This window comes from Cervus elaphus, chromosome X (genome assembly GCF_910594005.1).
Source record: "Cervus elaphus chromosome X, mCerEla1.1, whole genome shotgun sequence".
Classification (NCBI taxonomy): domain Eukaryota; kingdom Metazoa; phylum Chordata; class Mammalia; order Artiodactyla; family Cervidae; genus Cervus; species Cervus elaphus.
This window is the reverse complement of record NC_057848.1, coordinates 127,190,657-127,212,102: the sequence shown is the minus strand read 5'-3', so window position 1 is coordinate 127,212,102 and position 21,446 is coordinate 127,190,657. Positions and strand designations below refer to the sequence as shown.

Sequence of the window (21,446 nt, the reverse complement as noted above, 5' to 3'; positions counted from 1 at the left end):
CTGAGTAGGGGTGGGGGATATTATAGTCAATCTTACCTTCAGCCAACCACACCCTGGAAATATCACCCAAGAAAAACAAAGAACTCGTGTACATCAGGGCTTTCTTAAGACACTTAACAAAGGTATCAGGTTATCATAATTGGTGGATTTTGTTCTTTTTCACTGGGCAGAGGGCTCTGAGGGGTGAGAACATAATTTATTCATCCCTGTCTTTTGACTGCTCAGGGCTGACAGGGTAGGCACTGAGGGTCTGAAAGAACTGGGTGACCACAGAAAAGTTCTGGGTCAGTCTCTAGGACATTTCTCTGCTCCAGTGTCCACCACAGGGAGGTCCATTTTATCTTTTCAAGGCAAAAGGAGCAGAAAAGTGACAAAGGAAGATTTCTCTTTGGCTTTCAAATGTTTGGTGCCCAGTGAGGGAAGGCAGGGAAATGGGTCAGAAGCATGCTGGGTAGCAACAGGAAGACCTGGATCTTCCAGCTGTCAGGGAGGTTCTGAGCTGATTCCCCTGATGCTGGCTGGGATTTATGACCACTGTCTCTTCCGAGGTCTGATGCTTCTAAGTGAGCTGGCCCCACATTACATTTGAGTGAAGGGAGTAAAAATGGTTTGAGTCAGAAAAAAGGCTTAAAAAGGGCAGTAGACCCACTTCTGCTGTTATGATCCCATCTTCTCAGGATCCCCCAGAATAAAGGGAGAAGCACACAACCCTGGATCTCACAAACATCAAAACAACAGTGGCCTGTTTATTGTTTTTCAAAATAAAACAAAACAACATATTTTCAAAATTCTACTATGATGGAAAGCTGAGCTGATATGGTTGATGCAGGCTATCTCCCAGGTTGTTTTCTGGAGCATTAGGTAGGTACACTGGGGGAGGCAAAGGAGGGTAGGCTATTGCCCCACTAACACTTAATGAACACCTATACCAGGGCAGTCATCAGAAGAGCTGTACGCCAGCTTTGAGCATATGAAGCTCATCCTGGCTCCAGAGAAGTTGGTTCAAGTTGCCACTGTCATTGCTGCCACTGCTGCAGCTCAGGCCTAGGGTGCTACAGAGAGAGGGGAGAAGAGTGGTCAGTCAGGGAAGGAGGCAGTTTTAGGCTCTGGAGGGGTTAAGGGTGCTTGATGTGTGTGTCTATGGGAAGGACCTCCCCTCTTGCCTGGCTTTACAAAGGAACTGGAATATATCTGAGAAACCACTTCAAGATGGGCCCCAGGGGTGGCTCTGCCTTCCCCTCAGCTGAAGGAAGAGGGAAAGGAATAGAACTTTTCAAATGAAACTTTATCTAGAACCCCAGTACATAAATCAGATTAAAGTAGAGCTATTTGGGTTGAAGTAGGAAAGGGAGACCACACCACCTTACTCCCAGGGAGGTATTGAAAGTGGCTGCCTTAAAAGGCTTTCTTCTAAGGTGCTAGATCTTGGGGGCTCAGAGGACAGTGGGCTGGGTCCCTCCCACTCCAATAGCTCATTAAGGGGCCCATGGCCAGGTATAGGCTGCAGGGCTTGGCCCAGCTCCCATCCTAGGATTGCAAAGTTACCCTAAGGAGAAGACTGCTTTCCCCTTCCCTGACCCTGCTCAGAATACTCTTTGCTTCCCCTTCTTCCTGCAGGTCAAGTCATTTCAGGTAGATGAGGGTGAAAGTTAAGAACAAAGCCATCATCCTTCCTCTCAGGCAGATCCATGGTTACACTAATGTAGCTGAAAAACCCTTAGAGATGATCTAGCCTCATCCCCTCCCATCACTCACCATCTCACAGACAAGGGAACTGAGGCTCAGAGATGAGAAGGGACTTGTTCAAGATCACACAGATAAGTCAGAGTAGAGCTGAGACAAGGAGCAGGAGTGGGCATGCCAGCCCCAGCTAAAGAATTCTCCCTACTACAAGGGATGTAGGACTGGGCCTCCTGGATTTAATAGTTCTACCTACCTACACTTCACCCTTGATAACTTGATGTTCATCAAGACAGCCTTACCCAAAGGAGAGGAGGTCTCTCTCGCAAGACATATGGGACCCACTCCCAACTACAGACCACCTGGCTTCCCCAGCTGCTTCCTCTACTCTCCAAGAGGCCTGCTGCCCCGACCTACAACAGAGTCCACAACACTGCCTTGGGCCTGGCATGCTGCTGGGGTCCCTGGGTTCCATAGCCCACTCTCTGAATGTCTAGAGGAAGAGGGGTTCATCTATGAAGTGGGCAGGTGGCACAGGGACAGATTGTTTCAGGGGCCCACAGAGGTCTCTGTCTTGTACTCACAGGATTGTCCTGGTCACAAAAGCCCCGCATTCCAGAATGTACAGGCCCTCTTGATGGGCTTCTTTGTGTTACCAGCAGAACCCCTCAGCAAGGGTTGCTTGGTTCCTGGCTCCCTGATGACCCAAGGGCTCCTACACTTGTGATCCAGAGGTGAGTTTCGAGGGACAGCATGGAGCCCTGCATAGGCCTTGCTACAAAGATGCCTGGACAGTGCAGGGAGGCCTACTGATTACTCTGTGCACCTTTGCTCAAATCCCTACCCTTTTCTGCGCCTCAGTTTTCACCTGAGGAACATGAAGAGTTGAATTAGAGCACCCGGGTGTTCTTGACTTTTTAGGAGTAGTGGATCCCTTTAGAGAATCTGTTGAAAGCTATGGACCCTTCCCAAAATACAGACACACACATACATACAAACACACACACACATACACGTATGCACACACAAACCAGACACTTCTGAGAGGGATGCCAAGCCAGTTTTATGTGGAGCTGCCTCACTGGCCCTCCACACTAGGGGCTGGGAGTCTTGGCAAGGGCCCAGCCAGGGACTGGAGCTTATATTTCATTCATTTAGACGCTGACTGGGGACAGTTACCTCCCCCATCCACCCCATTCTATATTCTATCCTCCCTCCCTTCCTCCCTCCTGCAGGAGGCAAAGAAAGGGGTGAGAAATCCTGCTGCCATGGGCACTCACCCAGTCTTGCATGCTGGGGGTTCCAGCCGCTGCTCTAACACAGGCTGGTCCAAAAGATACATGGTGTCATAATTCTCCAGCATAAGCTCTGCTGGGTCCTCGGTCTGACCTGGCATTCGACCTAAGGGGAAAGTGCCCCATCGCACATCTTCTGTGGAGCAAAAGGAGGAGGCAGGAAAGGGCTGATGAGCTAGTTCTCCAATGGGTGCACAAGCCCACCTATCCTGTCCATCTACCCACTTTACTTCCCCACATAGCACAGGTTCTGTGTGTAACTCCAACCCCACTCCTTTACGCATCATTTCTCATGAACTTTTCTCCACCTTAGTGCTTCCTATCTCTTCCACAGTACCCCATACACTCTTCATGGCTGTTCTGTGCGTTCACAAGCAGCACCCTCACCACAGCCCACCCCCTGCATACCATGTACACAATTATAGACATTTTTGTTCCTCTCTGCTCTTCTTCCATTTCCCCAAACATGTCCCTACACAAACAGAATTCCCACTGCATCTCCTCCTCAAAACCAGATATCTCTGTATATCTGAATAACTTAGAGAGCCTACATACATATGTCCCCTCAGTATGTCTGAGAGCCACACCATTTCTTAGTGGCCTTGCCTTGAGAGACACATGTAAGATACATATACAGGCCCACATACTACCTCAAGGTGAATATTCTCTCAGAGGTGTAATGCTCTCCCTCCCCACTGCAAGGTCCTATTGCCCCCAGATGCATACACAAAGAACATCCCTTCTCTAAGGAAGGGCTGTTTCACTGCATATCCCACGCCCTATAGACGCCTAAATATACATACATAAGCACACAGCCTAACCCTCCACTCAATGTTTCCAGTTTTACTCTCTGCCTCTCATACACAAACCAGAAATCTTAATGTCCCTGCATCCCCACATATGTATATACACATACAGAGGAAGCAACAGTGAGGGGGAGAGGGAAAGATTTCAAAGTCCTAGCCTTTCCCCGTTCACAACACCACCACCACCAGCCACTGACCCAGCCCCCCACACTTAGGAATGGATGATGTCAGGCACTCTCCACCTATTACGTCCTATCATTTTAAGTACCTTCCACACAGTATTATATTAAATCCCCCCTAAAAAAAAATCCCTTCCCCATCCTTACACTAGTGCATTCAATGTTTGCAAGCAAAGCCTTCACTGGTGAGCTCTTCCAAACAGATCCAGTTTCTGGCCTCTTGCATCTCCCTGGTACCCAAAGAATTCTCCCCTGGCATTCTGGAAAGTATCAACCCAGGACTACAAACTTTTATGTTACTCAAAAACTCCCTCAGGAAGGGATGTACCTCTGCCTGCCCATCCCCTAACCCCTGGTTCTCCTACAAGAAGGAATTTGTGACTACACTGCCCTATGGATACAAAGATACCTCTGTACACAGGGACCACTCCCTCCATGTCTGTCACTGACCTGACCATCCTCCTTCCCTCCCCATCACTAATGCTCCCAATTCTGTCTACATCATTGCCCCTGCCCCTCTAGCCTTATATTCTTGTACATGTCCCCCCAGTGATAGCACAGACCACACAGGCCATCTATGGATGCTGTCTCACTGCCTGTTCTCAGGCCTTTCCATATCACTCTCCCCCTTATTGCTTCCATTTCTCTCCCACATACATATGCCTCCTAGTCCCCATGGGTCTTGGCAACCCTGTCTCCTTTTACAAAAACATATATGACCATGTATGCACAGATGCACCTACAGCCCACTTCACAACTTCTCTTTTTACAACCCTTACTCTCTCTCCCTCCCTCCCCCTACTTCGTGCTCTCTCTCTCTCTCTCTCACACACACACACACACACACACACACTCTCCTCAGTCACTGCCCTTCCCTTTAGATATTTTCAAGCACAGTCCTCCCTATCCTAAGACAGTTCTCTGTCACTGTGCCTTGGTGTGTCCAGCACATGCAGGCACATACCCATGTGCATACATGCAAACATAAACATGTTCCCTGGTCCCTAGCACTCAGGGCCCCAGCCCTTCCCTCCATGTAACAGCAAAGACTTCATTTTTACCCTAAGTTTCTTCACTGCCTCCCTCTCTCCCTCTATAATCTACCATGTCTACCCCACACCACACCCAATCCCAGCTGTTTTCCTTCCCTCCCTCCCCCAGGCTCCATCACACAGGCTATGCCTAACATTTATCCCTGCCTCAAGTGTATACACATACACACATGCCTATGTGCACACCTCAGACTTTTCATTCCTTTGGCATCCCCCTGCCTTAAGGTCCCTGCTCCCCAACCCAAACGAGGACATTCACCACCCTCAGGAGCAGATTCATGTTCCCCCTACCTATCATCCAAGTCCCCTGCTCCCCACTGGCTTTGTCTCACTAACTTGTATGCTCACCAAAAATCTGACCTGTTCCTTATTCTCCCCTTTCTGATCTCATTTCCACTTCGTCTAACTGAATACCTCTGGGTTCCTTCTTTCTCATACATACAGCAAAATCCTGTCCTATCACCACTCAGCCTCCACATGTCCATATACATTCACTTATACACAGACAGCACTATACTTCGGCTCCCTGCACCTAATCACTGCATGCAAAACACACACACAGAATCACACGTATATCCACCCCCAACTTGTCACTTTCTGCTTTGCTGCCCAGTGCCTACATCTACACCAACTCCTCTGAATGCGCTCTCTGCATGCGGCAGCCGGCAACATGACAGTGCTAAGGTCCCTGATGCTCACATGTTCCATCCTAAGGGGGAGGGAAACCAGCTGTCATCCACATACCAGGCTGCCTCATGCTGGCTACTTCCTGCTACTTTCCATCCTTTCTTGAGGATGAAGGGAAGCTTCAAGAGCCAGCCAGAGAGGGAAGATAGATGTGGGGAGAAGTGGTTAACAGGCTTCTTACCTGAGCTAACTTGCCATGCAGAATCCTGCAAAGCTCCTCTTTTCTGGGCTAGGAGCCTGGCATTCTCGGCAGTGGGGGACTCTTCCTCTGTAGAGAGAGGTACCACCTCCATTCTGTCTTCCTCCTCATCTTCATCAGCGTCATTGTTGTCATCGTCACCATCATCTTCCTCCTCTTCTTCCCACTTCTGGTGATGATTTTCATCTTCCTCTTCTTCATCCTCTTCTACCTGGTCTTCCACGGCTTCTTTGTTCTCCTTCTCATTTTCCTTGACATCATTCAGGCTGCCCTGCTCCTCCTGTGGCTGGGCTTCTCCTTCAGGCCCAGAGCTTGAGCCTCCTGGTTTGAGGATCAAATACAGGTTGTCCACTGTGTATGGAGACTTCCCAATGGGGGAAGCCTCTGAACCTTCCTGCACCGGGTTTTCTCCACTCTGGGTATAAATGGAACAGATGCGTAGCAGCTTCTCCTGCTCCTCGTCTGGCAGGAACTGCCCCATGGCTTTGAAGATGCTAAGAAAAGGGAGGAATGGAGTAAGAAAGATTCAGAATCTCAAGTCACTTCATACCAAATTCCAGTTTGAATTTGGTCTCGGAGCTTCCAGACCTCTCCTGAAAGGCAGTTCAGAAGAGCAAACAGAACACAGGACCATGGACCCTAAACAAGCTCTATAATTCATCTCTGTGGTTCACTTCCATTCTCAGTAAAATGAGGACAATAATGGTACCTAACTTAAAGGGTTGTTGAATGAAGTAAATAGCATAGCTCACATAGAGTGCCTGGCCCAAAGTGAGCAAGCAATAAATGATAGCTATTAATAATACTAAAATGCTATATAAATATAGAAATGAGCCAACATGCCTGCAGGGCTGGACATGAAAACGGTAGATCCCTTTCTTTAGCTAGGCAATCTATCCTGAGCTCCAAAGATACACTGGAAGTATGTGGTGCTCCTTCCTCATGGAAAACAAAGTGTGATTCCTTTCTGGGAACAACTACAGCCCAGCCTGGAATGGAAGAAAAGCGGCAGCTGACAAGACAAAGCAGGGTGTGGGAGGGAGGCCAGATGAGCACTGCAGACTCAGGCACTACAAGAGCTGGGGGGAGGCAGAGAGCACAAGGTGGGCAGGAGAGATCAAGGGAGGGCTTTGTGCAGAGACAAGAGCAAGCACACAGGGCTGTGTGTATGCAGTGAGACTAGCCTGGCTCAAGGAGTAGAGCTTTGCTGAGGAGCTGTGGGAGCAACAGAAGCCTGCAAAGGTTAGGGTGTGTGTATGTTGGGTAGAGGGGGTCATTGGATGTTTCTGAGCACAGGTGAAGGCCGCTTTTCTGAAGATCGCCAGGGTGACCGTGTGGAGGATGGCCTGGGTGGGGCAGCCTGAAGTCAGGGAGACCAGGGAGTCAGTGAGGACTGACACAGGGCACTGGCAGTGGAGACAGAGAGAGAGAGAAGCTGTGCAGAACAGACAGACAGCAGGGCTTGGTAACCAAATGGTAGGGGGCAGGCAAAGGAAAGTTAAAGATGATGACATCGTGCACACAAAGGACAGTGCTAACAACTAAACTACCAACAGATACAAAGCCACTGGGAAGGAGAGTTCCTGGGGAGGTACAGGGTGAGTATCCCTTGCAGAGCCTCACAGAGAACCAGGCACCCAGCACACACCTGATCACTGCTGGAGGCATGGGAAAAATGCAGATGGATAGTTTCCTTCTAAGTGTATCGAGTTTGAATTGCAGGTTGTTCATGGAAGGAAGGGCCATGTGCTCAGTGGACTGTTTTCTCTCTGGAGCCCATAGGCAGACTGGCCACATAGGTGTGGTTGCTGGTCACTGGCTGCTGGGGACAGGGCTGGGAGCTAGTGACTCCACTGGGAGACTGGGAGACCCTCTCTGCAGGGGTAATTTCATATTCTAAGATGGCACTGGCTCAAATTGAATTGATATTGGCTGGCTGGTGGGGGAAGCTCTCTAAAAAGCTTCCAGCCTTACTAAGAAGCAGAGCCAGAGAGAAATTTTCTTCCCTCTCATTGCAGTCCATTAGTGCGATTAATAATAAATATTCTTAGGCACTTGATCTTGGCAAGACACCATATAACTACTGTTTATTATTACCCTCTTAAGCTGTCTAGTCTGACCACTGAGGTATAGGGGTGATAATAATCTTAAAATCCATCTCCTTCCTCAGGTTTGCCTGGTCACATCTAGGGACTGAGAAGGTCACAGATCACACTGGTGGAAATAAGGTGAACTCTGGACTCATAAGACCTGGGCCCAAATCCTTGTCCCACCATCAACAAATTGTATGACTTTTAGATAAGTCACTTCACTCTACTTAGAGCCTCAGTGTCTTTCTTATCTATTAAATTCAGTGTCTGCAATATCTCTGACTCCAAAAGATTGCTGTGTCAAATGAAAAAGCTCCTACAAACACAGCATACTTGTCTGACACTTAACTGCCAATGGTATATTTTATTTTTCCTATGGGGAAAACAAAAGTCATGTTCTATATGTGCAATCTAATGGAACACTGTATATAGAACATAGGAGGAAGGACAGTATATCTGGATTCTGGTCCCAGATCTGGCCTGAAGACTTACTACTGACTTGCAGCATAATATCTGAGGAAATCCCATTTCCCAACCTGTGTAATGGTGTGATTAGGACTCAACTCACTGATTATCTAGGTAAGGCAGGATCTGTGTACAAGAAACCATACCCAAGTGAGCCGCTATTACTGCTTGGCATGTGTCGCATCCCTCTGGTATGCTTGGGTTGGGAGAAGATCTCTGTGGTGCAGACTTCTCCAAGACCAGCAGCTTCCACTCTGCAGGCACTTAGGACTGGAAAGTACTTTAAAGGCCATCTATCCAAACCTCTCCATGCCGCTCTTTTCATTCCCGCTCCCATTACATACACATGCCATATTCCTTCAGAACTTTGAAATTTCCTTTATTTTTTCTCTTGCTAGAATTACTCAAATGTCTCTAGGAGTTTCTGGTTCTCCTCCCAGTTTCCCACCCACTTGTATCATTTTCAGTCTATAGCAGACAAATCTGGAGATTTAGCTGTTTGGTTCAGTTCCATCTCCTGGAGGTCTTGCCCTCAATGACTCTGTCAACAAGGCTACTTTTTTCTCTTTTAAGTTACTTATAAGATACAACTGTGACACAAATGGCATTAGGATTCAAGAAAGACTTTATGACTCCATGGGGAGAGGATAAGGAGGGCTAAAACGGTCTAAGCGTCCAGACTCCCACTTCATTTATTCCTCAACTCCCACCAAAGAGAGCACTGTTGGCAATGATAGCAGAGTATAATTTAGTTCAACAATATTTGCTGAGGTTTGTTTGGAGACTGGACTTGCAAGTGTGCTGGGGCACAGGTGGCTAATGCAGAGCCCTTGCCCTTGAAAAGCTTAGTCTGATAGAGGGAAGGAGACACTAGGAGAAATAGACATGACAAGAGAAAAATCTCAGATTTGAAAACACCTGAGAGAATCAAAATGACAGGGTAGATAGTGCTGCCACCAAGTGAGCTAGGGAGCAGAGGAGGAAGATCACTTTGGGGCTGGAGTGGGGAGTAAGACAACTAATGCTCTTTCAGTCACAGTAAGGTACTTAGAGGCCATCCAAAGGGAAATATCTGGCATGCAGTCAAATACAGAAGGTTGAATTTCTGGGGAAAGGCCTGAGTTAGATAAAGAGATTTGAGCCTTGGTACTTCACAGGAAATAGTTTTTCTTTTTAAAAAAAAAAAGCACAGGCATTTCAAGGAAGGAGTAGCAAACAGTATCAATGCGGCAGACAGGCAATGGACAAGGGCCCACTGGATTTGGTAATTAGGTCAAAGCAGCTCTAGGGGTGAATGCCAGATTGCAGCAGGTTGAGGCATAAGAAAGTAGTGAGGAAATTGAGACTGCTGAATACACACTACTTTTCTGGGATGTTTTGACAGGAGAGAAAGGAGTGATTAAGTTGCTGATAACCCAATAGAGGGATGCAGTGTCAAAGGAGATTTCGTTTGTGTTGTTATGATTGCTGTTTTAAGATAAGAAAAATTCAGACACTGTTCACAGTTAGCAAGAGCCAGTAGAGCAAGGGAGAGGCTGGGGTGAGGCCCCAGTGATGCTGGCAGAGGTAGCTCCAAAGAACAGGTGGAGGAGTAGGCTTTGAGGTTGGGTAAGGCCACCTCACCTTGAGACTGGCGACAATGCTGAGCATAGCCAGAGATCAGCTCATAAGGTCTGGACCTCAGGTCATGGGGGCTCTGCCAGAGGCCTCCATGTGCTCAAGGGAGCTAGGGTAAAATGGGGGAGGGGTTTGAGGTGACTAGTAAGGGTTTAGAACAGTCAGGAAACAGGAGAGAAAGTGGGCAGGAAACAAGTAAAAGCTCAGACAAGCCAAACTGAGACCTGGCCTGAGATCAAAAATCATACCTCTGCAGTGGCAGCAATCCGCAGGGCTATGTGGTTTTCTCCAGCAGAGCTCAGCTACCTGGGCTGAGGAGTGGGAGAAGCAGACTGGGAAGGATCAATTCCTTCCTTGGCAGTTTGTAAGTCAGATATGCCAAAGGATGGACAGAGTGGAGGGTGCTGATGATGGGTGACTGAAGTGATCAACCAAAGACAGGACTGAAGAGAAGCAAGATTGAGGCAGGTAAGAAATGGAGGGATAGAGGTCTGGATGCAGGCAAAGAACAGATGCTATGGGGTGCAAGGGTGAGAACTGGTAGGACAAGAGGTGGTAGACAAGAGGTGGTAGTCACAAAGTGGGATGCTGGGATGTAAGCTTTCAGAGGTGGAACAGCTTTGAGTAATGGAAATGAGTTGCTCAGTGTAGTGGAGGATGAAGGTCACTGAAGTTGAGGAACTGCAGTGTCAGATGGATCACTCAAATGAAACAAATACTGCTCCAAAAAGCAGGAAGAGAATTGGGTCCTAAAGCCTTCCATGAGTATGAGGGGAGTGGTGTGGGGTCAGGAAATGACAGAAAAAAGGAAAGGGAGACAACCACAGATATCTACAGAACCAGTGCAATATTCATTTTGATCATAGCACTCAGAGCGGACTGGGCAAAGGGGAGTCAAGGAGGTATGATTATCACAATAGATTGGGGCAGAAGCAGAGAGATCTTTGAATGTCAGGCTAAGAAACCTAGTCTTCATTAGGAAAGCAATAACAAGCCACTGAAGGTTGTTAAGCACCTATGAGAGGTACATTTTGGGAAGATAATAGAGACACCACTGGGCATAGAGTCAGCAAAATGGGTTCAATAATCAACAGCAGCTACCATTTATTGTGCACTTACTCTGTACAGGCCACTGTGCTAAGCACTGTAGGGGGGTGTCTTATCCACTTTCATACTGGACTCAGTTCAGCCACTTCTTAATCTCTGTGATCTTAAGCAAGAATATATCCTACCCCTTCCCTCTCTGGGACTCAGAATAACTCTCTCATCTGGAGGGTAGATCTTTGCAAGGAGGGGGGTCTTTGTAAGGGCTCAACCAACTCTACCATTCTAGGCCTGTGGCCCTGAGGCCTGCAGCGTCTCACCCTCTTACTGGATGGTATTCAAAAGACTTACAGCTGAAGGAGTTGGGGGCTGGCCCAGCAAGGTGAGCCCAAACAGGACTCAACCACCTGGGGCCAGTCAAGGGAGGCAGAGCAGTTGAAGAGCCTCCAGTTCTTTCTTGCTTCCCACTGGCTGGCAGAAAACCGGCGGGCATTCCGTCCTGAGAAAGAAGACAAGGCCTGAGAAGAAGGAAAGAGAAAGCCCCCCACCCAATCTTGCATCTAAAAAGTTTAGCTGTCCCTCTCTGTCCCCCCAGACTTCAACATTCCTTCAATGAGGACATTCTAAACCTCCCCATTGCTCAAAGCATTCAGAACCCTTGGCCCCAGCCCAGTTTACTTGGCTCTGAGAAGAAAAAGGTGAAGGGAGATTTGTCCCTGCTGCTGCAGGGCCCTCTTGGGCTGACCTTAAAGGTTTAGCCTTTAACACGGGATGTATCTGCCCGGTGCTATTCAGTATGAGAACAGTAGCAGATGCTCTTGCCTGGGCTGCATTAAGCCCTGGGGCTAGGACTAGTCTTCCTCACCAGTTTTGGTGTTAGCCACAATCAGTTCAGTGGTCCATCTGAGGATGTAGGTGGGCCGAATCCCAGTGTTCCCCAAGGCTGGCAGCTCAGAGAACATCCTCTCCAACAGGGCCTGCGTGAAGGTCTGGGAGTGCAGGCCCCTAAGCAGGGGCTGCCAGAATTGAGAGAACGGCTTTGGCACCAGGACGTCATCCAAGTCCACGTTTTCTGGTTTGTGAGAAACATCCATTGACAGGAAAGGGGGAAGCAGAGAGGGAAGAAGGGAGGAAAGAAGAAGAAGGAGAGAACAGGGAGAGAGAGAAGGAAGGGAAGAAATCAAGCAGAGAGAGGGAGAAGAAGAGGGGGCCCCACCAATAATAACAGAGTTGCCACCGCAGAGCAAAAAGAAACATGAGAGCAGAACAGCAGGGAGAGAAACCAGTTAGTATCTGGCAAACAACAACTGACTCAAAACAGAGTACAAAAGAAAGACAGCTCTGGTTCTAGCTTCAGCTCTGTCAATAACTCACTGTGTGACTTTGGATCAGTACCTTCCCCTCTCTGGACCTCAGTCTGCCCATCTGTAACATGAGGATGTTGCACTACATGACCTTACAAGGCCCTTCCAGTTCTGTTGTTCTAGCTCTCTATCAAGTGGCTAAATCACAATTAATATAGCAAAATAATGGCATTAAGACCCCCACCCCAATCCCAATCCACCCTATCTCACCCCACCCAATTCCAGGCCACCTAAGAATAGCCCAAACCAACAAGTACTTTTCAGTGGGGCTACATTCTGCTCTGCCAGGAGGGGCTTCCAGTAGCTGTGGAATGGCAGGAAACAGCCCTTACCCCCCTTCCAGGGCCACCCAGCCCACCCCTGGTGTTCTTGTCCAGGATACCCATACCCTAAGGCTGTAGGGAGTCTCCAGGACCCTACCTTCATATTCTATCTGCAAAGCTGCCAACTGTTCAAATGTGGGGATGAGAAAGCCGTCATCCAGAAAAGCATCTAGCACAGCCTCCCTGGAGCAAGAGGACACTAAATTAAGTAAACTGAAGCAGGCAGAAGAGCCCCTTCTACTCCCCTACCCACTCCCAAGGCTGCCAATGCCTCGACTCAAAGGCCAAACCAGCATGGGAAAAAAGGAAGGCAGCTGACAGTTGGCTTTCAGGCCCCTGCCTCTTGGGTCAAGGGCTGAGCCAAAAACTGGGATCAGAGGGTTTTGAACAAGCATCTACCAAGCACATACTAATCTGAGGCCCATAACAAGGGCAACAGTAGCTGAACAAGCCCGAAAGCACAGATGAAGGAAAGTCCCAGGCCCACAAAGGAGTTAAATGCCTGTGGTCATAGGGTCAAGGTCCTGCTCAGTCTTTTCTCTTTACAGTTGTCCAGTCTCCTACCCCTCCCTTTCTCCCTGGTTGCCTTCATTCAAATCTTAGAAGCAGAAACTTTAGGGACTCCATTGATGGATCAAATATTATTCTCATTCCTATAGCCTGCAAGAACCCAGAACTAAGTTACAGAGGTTAAAGCCTAAGCAATAGGGGTAATCTCTCATTCCCATCTAGCTCAAACCAAAATCAGTGTCAGCTGTCTCCTCCGAAGCTAGAAGTTCCCTAAGGGAGTCTCTCCTAGCTGACTGGGCCGAAGGGGAACAAGAGCTCTCAAGATGTCTCAACGTCTAGACGGCTGTCATGCTCAGGCTCAAGGAGGAAAGAGTTGTCCTATACATCTCCTGTCTCCTCAGGTCAATATCCAGGAATAGCACTTAAAACAGTCAACCAGTTGCCTCCTCAGCATGATCAGGCAGACACTACTGTATAGCACAATGATAGTTTTCCCAGCTACTGAGGTAGTCACCACTCACCTCTTTCCTGATGGGTACAGCTAAGAAGCCTAGGCTAGGCAGACACTGATAAAAACACCATCTGAACTATTAGTGTCCTAGGAATAAAGTACATCAGGAACAACCCTAATCTGCACTGCAGGTACTGCCTGCTACCCAGGCCCACTCTGTCACCTACACCACCTTCCTATACTGTCAGCTTCATCCCAGATTCTTTCCAACCTCTTCCCAAAGCCCTTTCCAGCTGAATTTAGGTAACCAGGGAGGAGAAGAATGGATAGACACTGTCTGCTCTGGTTGAACTGAGTACTACTTTGGGGGGGAAATAAGGCTCATGGCCATAATGGGTGGGTCAGTGGGAACGTAATCTTTCAAGGATCCAGGCCTTGGGAAGGCCCCTCCTCTGTCCCCTCAACCACAACTATCCAAGGGATGCTGATATCCTCTCATAGCAGTTTAAGAGATCAGCAGTGCCTACCATATATCTTTTACCTCAAACTCAGATTAAGAGATAGGCAGTGAAAAAGCAAAAGATTCAGGGCTCTTCCTAGTTGCCAAGAGTTTCATGTACCACTGGACACAGAGAAACAAAGCTGGCCAGGGGATGCACGACAGTAAACATTACTGCCTGTAGCCAGTCCAGTGACTCAGAGTAGGCAAACCACACCTGGTAGCTTGCAGGGCTTGCGAAAGTGGATCATGCGAAATACAGGGTCACCCGTGGGGGATCAGGATTACCCCAGAATTTCCTACAGCAGAGGCTAGCAAGCTGGAATATGAAAATCAATTTCAGGAAGGCTGCTACACTCTACCCTAGAAGAGTAGCAGCCCCTGATTACCTAGTTACACACCTGTTCTCGAATGTAATGCCCTTGAGCTCTGCCAGGATGCATTCTACAGGTGGGGACAGGTTATTCCACGCTTTAATGGCCTGAGGTAAATGCCTATATTTCTCCAGCACCTGCCAGCAAAGAGGGTCCCATCAGAAGGCTAGTTCAACCAGGTAACCCTCCCCCATCCCTCCAGGATTCCTTCTCATAGGACCTCTCAGCACTTCCCTTCGCGGAATATAGCAGAGTATGCCAGGGTGAGCTCACAATGTCCCTATTGGCTCTGCAACTAAAAATATCCTGACCCTCAAGCTCCAGATTTTCTCTTCTTCCTCTTCCTCCCTCCCCACCCCCCAAATTCCCTGCAGCTCCCAATAACCAGATAATCCAATATACAGATATCCAATGGGGGCATTTCGTTGGGAGTTGGGCAGAGAACCTTGGACTAAGGGGTGAGAGGAAGCAATGAGTTATGGAAGAAAGTGAATCAGGAGACCCAGGTTCTTGTCCTGGTTTTATCACTAACTGTATATGTGACCTTGGGCCAGTCCCTTCACTCATCCATGGCTTCAATTTCTTCATCTGTGAAAAGGAAGGGTTGAGCTGAATGGTTTGTAAGCTACCTCCCTTCCTGCTAAAATAGCACCCATAAGCTCACCTGATCTAGGAAGGCTCTTGGATGCCATTTGCTGATCAGCTGCAATACAGTAGGTCTGTGCAACCACATACACCTGGTTGTTCCCTACCACCCAGTAGGGCCAATTATCCACAAACTTCCATCATCTGCTCCCTTCTATTGATGTGGAAGATCAGCCAACCGGACTCTGCTCCTCTTGTCTGGTTCCTACTCCCCGCCTCCCCACTTCTAAGAAGTTCCCTCAAGCTTTGCCACTTTTGTTTCAATTTCCTTCTCAGGACTTCTCTCAAGTAGCTGGCAAGAAGGAAGAAATGGCTAGGGAAGGTGAAAACAGGCCAAGTCAAGGGCACGTTCTTACCTTAAACTGCTCCTCTTCATAGGATACCAGCAGTTCTCGGGCTCTTTCTGAAAACAGAATAGGGTAACAGATAGAGCAGCCAACCCTGTGTTCTACTCCTGATGGAATTTTGAGCCCCCTCACCTCATTTCCTGAGTTGTAAAATGCGAACGAGAATTCTTGGCTCTCTTGCTTCACAGGGCTCAATGAAGATGCTTTTTGACAGTAATTTTTTTTTAAGCTAAGCCTCACCACAACCCCAAAGGAAATACCAAGCCAGCGAAATAACCAGAGTCAATCATAAGCCTGAGTCTTCCAAGCTCACGAGCCCCTTTCTGCACCAGACACCTACCATACAACTGTTTATGTCTCTGAGCCTTTTGTAAAAGCAGATCAACCTCTTTGCTGTCTTTGTTGCCTTCGCGGTCTCCATCAGCCTTGACATTCAGCTCTACACCTTTCTCCTCATCCTTAGGCTCTGGATTCTGTTCTTTGATGTCATCAACAACAATTTTCTTATCTTCCTTTTGGTCTTCTTCATCTGTCTCTTCCCTCTCCTCCTCCAACTCCCAGGTCTCTCTCAGGCTATTCTCCATTTGGCGGCACCAATAGGTGTTCTGGAGCCAATCCAGGACAAAGTAACAGCCTAAAGGAGGGGAGGAAGGAAAGTAGTGCCATAGTAACAGTCACAGGCAAGCAGCTCCTCAGCAGGCCCCCAGTCTCATCTTGCAAACATTATGGGAAAGCCCCAGGGAAAGAGGCTTGGCTCCAAGAAGACACAAATCTCACATATCCAGAAACAGCCCCTCTTGCTCTGGGTTATCCCCCTGTTGTTTGCTTCCTCCCACTCACCAGCACATTTCCTAGAAAAAAACTAATACCAGACTTGAAGATGGGACGCCAAAAATGGAATGGGGCTAGCAAGTGGAAGAATAGAGACCCAGCCCCACTAGCTAGTTACAAAGCCTTAGCCAATCAGGTCTCTTCCCTTTTCTAGATCTGTTTCCCCAACATGAAGGGGTTAGGCTGAATCAGGGGTTCTTAGTTGGAACGGGGTGTCCAAAGAACTCCTGGACTCATGATATTTGATGGCTCACACCTCTCAACCCACTCCCCATTCCCCTCCTCAGGCACAAAACTTAACAGGATGCCAAAAAACTCAGTAATTGAGACAACAAAACAGGATCAGAAGAGTGCCTTGCTACACTATATTGGAGCTTAAAGCAAAAGAAGAAATCAGTATTATTAATCCTATCTTTATTCATGTTTGATATTATGATCATCGTAAGTTTTTCTATATTAAAATGTTACTTGATTACTGACTAAGCTTTTGACATCCCCTTAAAGTTTGTGTCCAAGGTGAATGCTTCACTTGCCTCACCCTAGTCTCAGCTCTGACCCCAGGTGAAGACCCTCCTCCCTCTCTTTCTCCCCACAGTGCCACCCAGCCCAGGCTTCTGGGCTTAACTGTGATATGTATACTCCCTGGGGACTCACCCCTACGGCAGTCATTTATATGGGGCATTTTCTTGTGGGTTAACTCATGGCGAAGTTCAACAATCCAATCCGGAATGTTCACCTGATTGTGGAGGAGGGTGTGCGCGCAGAAATTAGAAAATATTAAAGCAGAAAGGGCCACAGAGATGAATTAGCCTGGCTTCTCCCCATTTTACAGATAGAGAAACGGAGGTCCTAAGAGGAGGTTCTGGTCTTAGTGGCAAAGCCAAAATTAGAAACCAGATCTCCTGATTCTCTTTAGCCTCTGTGGAGGTGATCCTGAAAATCAGAAGATACTTGCCTCCCCCAACCACCAACTACCCTCCTCCAATGAAGAAGATTCCTGTGAATGAGCATTAATAATCACCTTCTTCAGCCTCCTTTTGCCCTGCCAGTACCAGTTCCTCTCCCAGGGTACCCTTTACCCTTCTCTTTCTCCTTTCCTTCCTCCTTCCCTCCCAGACTTCCTCCAGGAAGCTTCTCTTGATGGTTGAGAACCTGTCTGCCATCTGGGTCTCTACACACCTCATATACTCACTCAAAGCAGGAATGTCTTACAATTTCACACTGCTTCGCTGGATTTGTCTCCTCCTTCAGACTGTCAACAGCCAGAGGGCAGGCACTTTAACTGCCACCTCTTTCCTGTCCCCACCCAGTGGTGTACTGGGGTGCCTCAACTTCACCTGGGCCATTCCCAGCAAGCTGGGCAGACCAAGCCCACTGAAGACAGCAGCCATGAGCAAGGAAGCAAGTCTGCTTCTTTCAAGCTAAAAACTGAGGCTCTGGGGTTCTTGCTGGGCTTGGCTGACAGTGGTGGGATAAGCTAGTCTGACTGTACCCACTAAATGCCCCATTTAGTGAGCCCTTCTGAGGAGAGAGAATTGAGCAAGGCCACTTTATCATACACACCTCCTGAGCCAGGAATTTGAGAGGGAGCTTGGCAAACTTTGTCTTCCTCTCCGAGATAAGGTTCACAAACCTGAGTTTGGGGGAGAAATAAGTGGCAGAGCCCAAGTAACTGCTTTATTCAAACCAGTGGGGCTTCAAAACACCTTGCTGAGTTTCTGACACCTTGCATTTCCACAACCTTTCCAATGACTGTTCTGTCCTGTTCTTATGGTTGGTGTCAGCCAGAGCAGGAATGGTACCATCCAGTCCAACATTACTGAGAGTCTGCCCTATACTGAAGCCATACAGATGAATAAGACACTGCTCTGGCCTTGAAGAGTTCAGTCTAGGATAAATAACCATGACATAATATAACATATTATGCTAGAACATAATATGTTATAAATGCTAGAACAAATGACTACATCAAACGATATGGGGAGCACAGTTAAACAATGGATAAGGTAAGAAGAGCTAAGGACGACCTTAAGGCAAACAAGGGAAACAGTATGAGCTAAGCAAAAATTGTGACAGATGAAAACTCAGAGGCAACCTTTTTCTTGATGTACATGAGGCAGCTAGACCCACTCTGAGCCACTCTGTAAATCAGGAACTCCTGGCCCACATCTTGGTTTCCACAACTCAGCAACCTTTCAGTGTTCATGAACAGAATGGGATAAAGGTGTAGACAAGGGTAGGATTAGAAAAACCACATTAAATTATGGTCAAGAACATCGAAGCATTCAGAAAGGTTCCTCTAGGTAAGAGTAAAAGGGAGAAAATAAATCGAACTGTAAAGGCTGGAAGAGACCCAAAGAGACCATTTGGTCTAAATCACCCTCACCCTATATTCCAAAGAGAGGGGAAGAAAAATGGAGGAGAGAAGGCTCTCAGGAAAAAAGAGGAATGTGTGTTAACAGGGGGTTACCAAAAGCTGTCAAGTTAAGCAATCACAGGGTGACCCATACACAAGGACACACAAGGCATTTTGCTTCAGGGAGCACCCAAAGCCAAACTTGGCTTATCGTGCAAGCCCCATGCCCCCCACCCTCAAAACCACCCCCCACACACCCCTACCCATGTAGGTCTTACCTGACCAATGCCATGCCATAGAGCAGTCTAAGTTCATCAGTGCCCAAGCCACCAGTTACATCCATGAGCTTACAGCGTACCAGGTCAGCAGTAGAAGCCACTGCCAGGGGGAGTTCGTTGCCTAACCTAAAGGGCCACAGTCCAGCACCATCATAAAGGTCCTTTACACTGGCCCACCCTCCACCTCAGAATCTAGCTTTCTGTAGGTTATCATTTACTGGCTAAAGAGTGTGTTAACAGACACAAATCAAGAAGCTGGGAAGATGGGGGTGGGGTGGGTAGGTAATGTCCCTGGGATCCAACAGTATACAGGATGCCTAACTGCTACACAACCAATCAACAGTTAAGTGTGGACACACCCCTTTCACCCTCAACTCATTCAGCTAGGGGGAAAAAAAAAACACCTTATTCTGGAGACACTAGTCCCTTGTCTGCTCCCAACTAAATCTTACCAACTAGACTGAAGCACCCCATTCAAACATGGATTTTTCAGGCAAGCTCCCACCACCCTAATTTGAATAGAAATCCACCCTAGAGTGCTACTCCTTAAGCCCTGCCTGGCTCAGCTACAGCAGTTCCTTCAGTACCCAGCCCAAGATGAGAGAAGGTAAGGGTTAAAGCTCAGATTTGACAAAAGGGCTGTTGAGGCACACCCGTTTCTTTCCGCAAATGGGATTAGTGCAAGAGCTTTGCTGCGACTTTTCCCCCAGGCACACTGAGACAAGCAATGCCCAAACCACGCGTGGGGGAACCATTAAGCATTTAGGAGAAGACTAGATAGTAAGGCCTTAAGAAACCCTATAGAGGAAGAAGTGAAGTGCCACAAGCACGCAGGCAGGAGGGCTAAGCCAACCGCCTTACCTGCTCCTCCACACCGTGATGCGGTTCAGCGCGTACCGCTGCAATTTATAGTCGTCACTGAACAGATACACCATCACCTGATCCCACTCGGCCCTGCTGAGCCAGGCGACCACGATGCGCTGGGCCCAGAGTGGCGACGACCCTTTCTCTTTGACGCACTTCCCGCACCACGCACTCCACACAAGATCCATTCCCCGGGGACCCAGACCTGGCTCAATCTCGGATTCCGACCGGACATCGGGCTCAACATCGGGCTCAACGGGCTCAACATCGGCCTCAGGCCCTGTGCCGCCGCACTGAAGATCAGCCTCCATCTCTTGATCAGCCTCCATCTCAACGTGCTACCCTCACTCCAAACCGCCGCCGTACCAGCAGCCAATGGGAGAGCGTGACCCCGACGTAAGCCCGCCTCCCAGCGTTAGCGTAGCAAATCAAAACGCGAGAGCTAAAGGCTGCCCAAACCACAAGCTGAGGGAAAGGCAACCGGAAGTGTTCTTTCGTCGTAGTAAACGTCCTAACAGCAAACGTTCAGCCTCAACGTTCCGCTTATTTCCTGGTTGCTAACAGGCTTCTGTCCCATACCCAGCGGGACGCGTCTGGACGGCCGGAGGAATTTTAGTTTGAGCTCCTTGGCGGGCGGCTGCGGGACGTGTCTGGACGGCCGGAGGAATTTTAGTTTGAGCTCCTTGGCGGGCGGCTGCAGGACGTGTCTGGACGGCAGGAGGAATTTTAGTTTGAGCTCCTTGGCGGGCGGCGGCGAGACGTGTCTGGACGGCAGGAGGAATTTTAGTTTGAGCTCCTTGGCGGGCGGCGGCGGGATTATGGTCGTTCAGTGTATTGGAAATGCACTTCTGTTTTTATTGCCATGAATCAGCACCTGACCCAGTAAAACACTGTGGACAGTAAAGCAAGACTGCACAGCAAATAGCATCTAGTATCTAAATATCTAAAATTGGGTTAAAAATCTGTTGGGTTTTCACATCTGTATACTGAGGAGTTTAGACTGGGTAATTTCTAGTTTCTTTTCTGTAGCCAAAAATTGGATTTACTCTGCCAGCATTCCACTGCTGTGTTGGTTACCACATCCACAAAGGTATACTTAGTTTTTCTGCACAGTTCCTTGGGATTCCGGCATTCTGGAGGGGAAAGCAATATTATGAAGCCCTTCTAATTTTGTTGTTGTTGTTCAGTCACTGAGTCGTGTCCAACTCTGTAACCCCATGGACTGTAGCATACCAGTCTTCTCTGTTCTCCACTATCTCCCAGATTTTGCTCAAATTCATGTCCATTGAGTCCTGTTATGCAGTGTAACGAACTGTCTCATCCTATGCTGCCCTCTTCTCCTTTGGCCTTCTATCTTTCCAGCATCAGGGTGTTTTCCAATGAATTGGCTCTTCCCATTAGGTGGCCAAAGTTTTGGAGCTTCAGCAACAGTCCTTCCAATGAATATTCAGGGTTGAATTTTACAGGATGGTTAAAATGTGTTCAAGACT

At 48.2% G+C, this 21,446-nt stretch overlaps 1 protein-coding gene across 11 annotated transcripts; it reads right to left on the bottom strand.

Annotated features, from left to right (window-relative positions):
• Window positions 1-726: 726 nt before the first annotated feature.
• On the bottom strand, window positions 727-20,330 carry LAS1L (LAS1 like ribosome biogenesis factor). Of its 11 annotated transcripts, none has more exons than XM_043895045.1 (15): window positions 19,954-20,330; window positions 19,093-19,218; window positions 18,022-18,091; window positions 17,113-17,194; window positions 15,968-16,261; window positions 15,637-15,683; window positions 14,663-14,772; window positions 12,899-12,984; window positions 12,489-12,539; window positions 11,980-12,186; window positions 11,466-11,613; window positions 5,881-6,392; window positions 2,961-3,111; window positions 2,265-2,467; window positions 916-1,052 (listed from the first exon to the last, which is right to left on the bottom strand). In XM_043895045.1, exons 1-14 carry the CDS (start codon window positions 20,283-20,285, stop codon window positions 2,278-2,280), a joined length of 2,406 nt encoding a protein of 801 aa, XP_043750980.1. In that variant the 5' UTR covers window positions 20,286-20,330; the 3' UTR covers window positions 916-1,052; window positions 2,265-2,277. The 11 variants fall into 11 exon arrangements, with proteins under 11 accessions (XP_043750986.1, XP_043750984.1, XP_043750989.1 ...); XM_043895046.1 differs by having other exon boundaries at window positions 2,961-3,108; XM_043895051.1 differs by lacking the exon at window positions 2,265-2,467 and having other exon boundaries at window positions 727-1,052; window positions 2,961-3,108.
• Between the last annotated feature and the right edge of the window lie 1,116 nt (window positions 20,331-21,446).

What these genes read in the sequence shown, in the direction of transcription:
- LAS1L (XM_043895045.1), bottom strand. Translation starts at nt 20,285, where the DNA reads ATGGAGGCTGATCAAGAGATGGAGGCTGATCTTCAGTGCGGCGGCACA. An exon ending in TTTGCAGATAGAATATGAAG is followed by an intron (nt 12,540 to 12,898) that starts GTAGGGTCCTGG and finishes CTCATGTTACAG; the next exon opens with ATGGGCAGACTGAGGTCCAG. An exon ending in CCCCCAGCATGCAAGACTGG is followed by an intron (nt 2,468 to 2,960) that starts GTGAGTGCCCAT and finishes TGCACTGTCCAG; the next exon opens with GCATCTTTGTAGCAAGGCCT.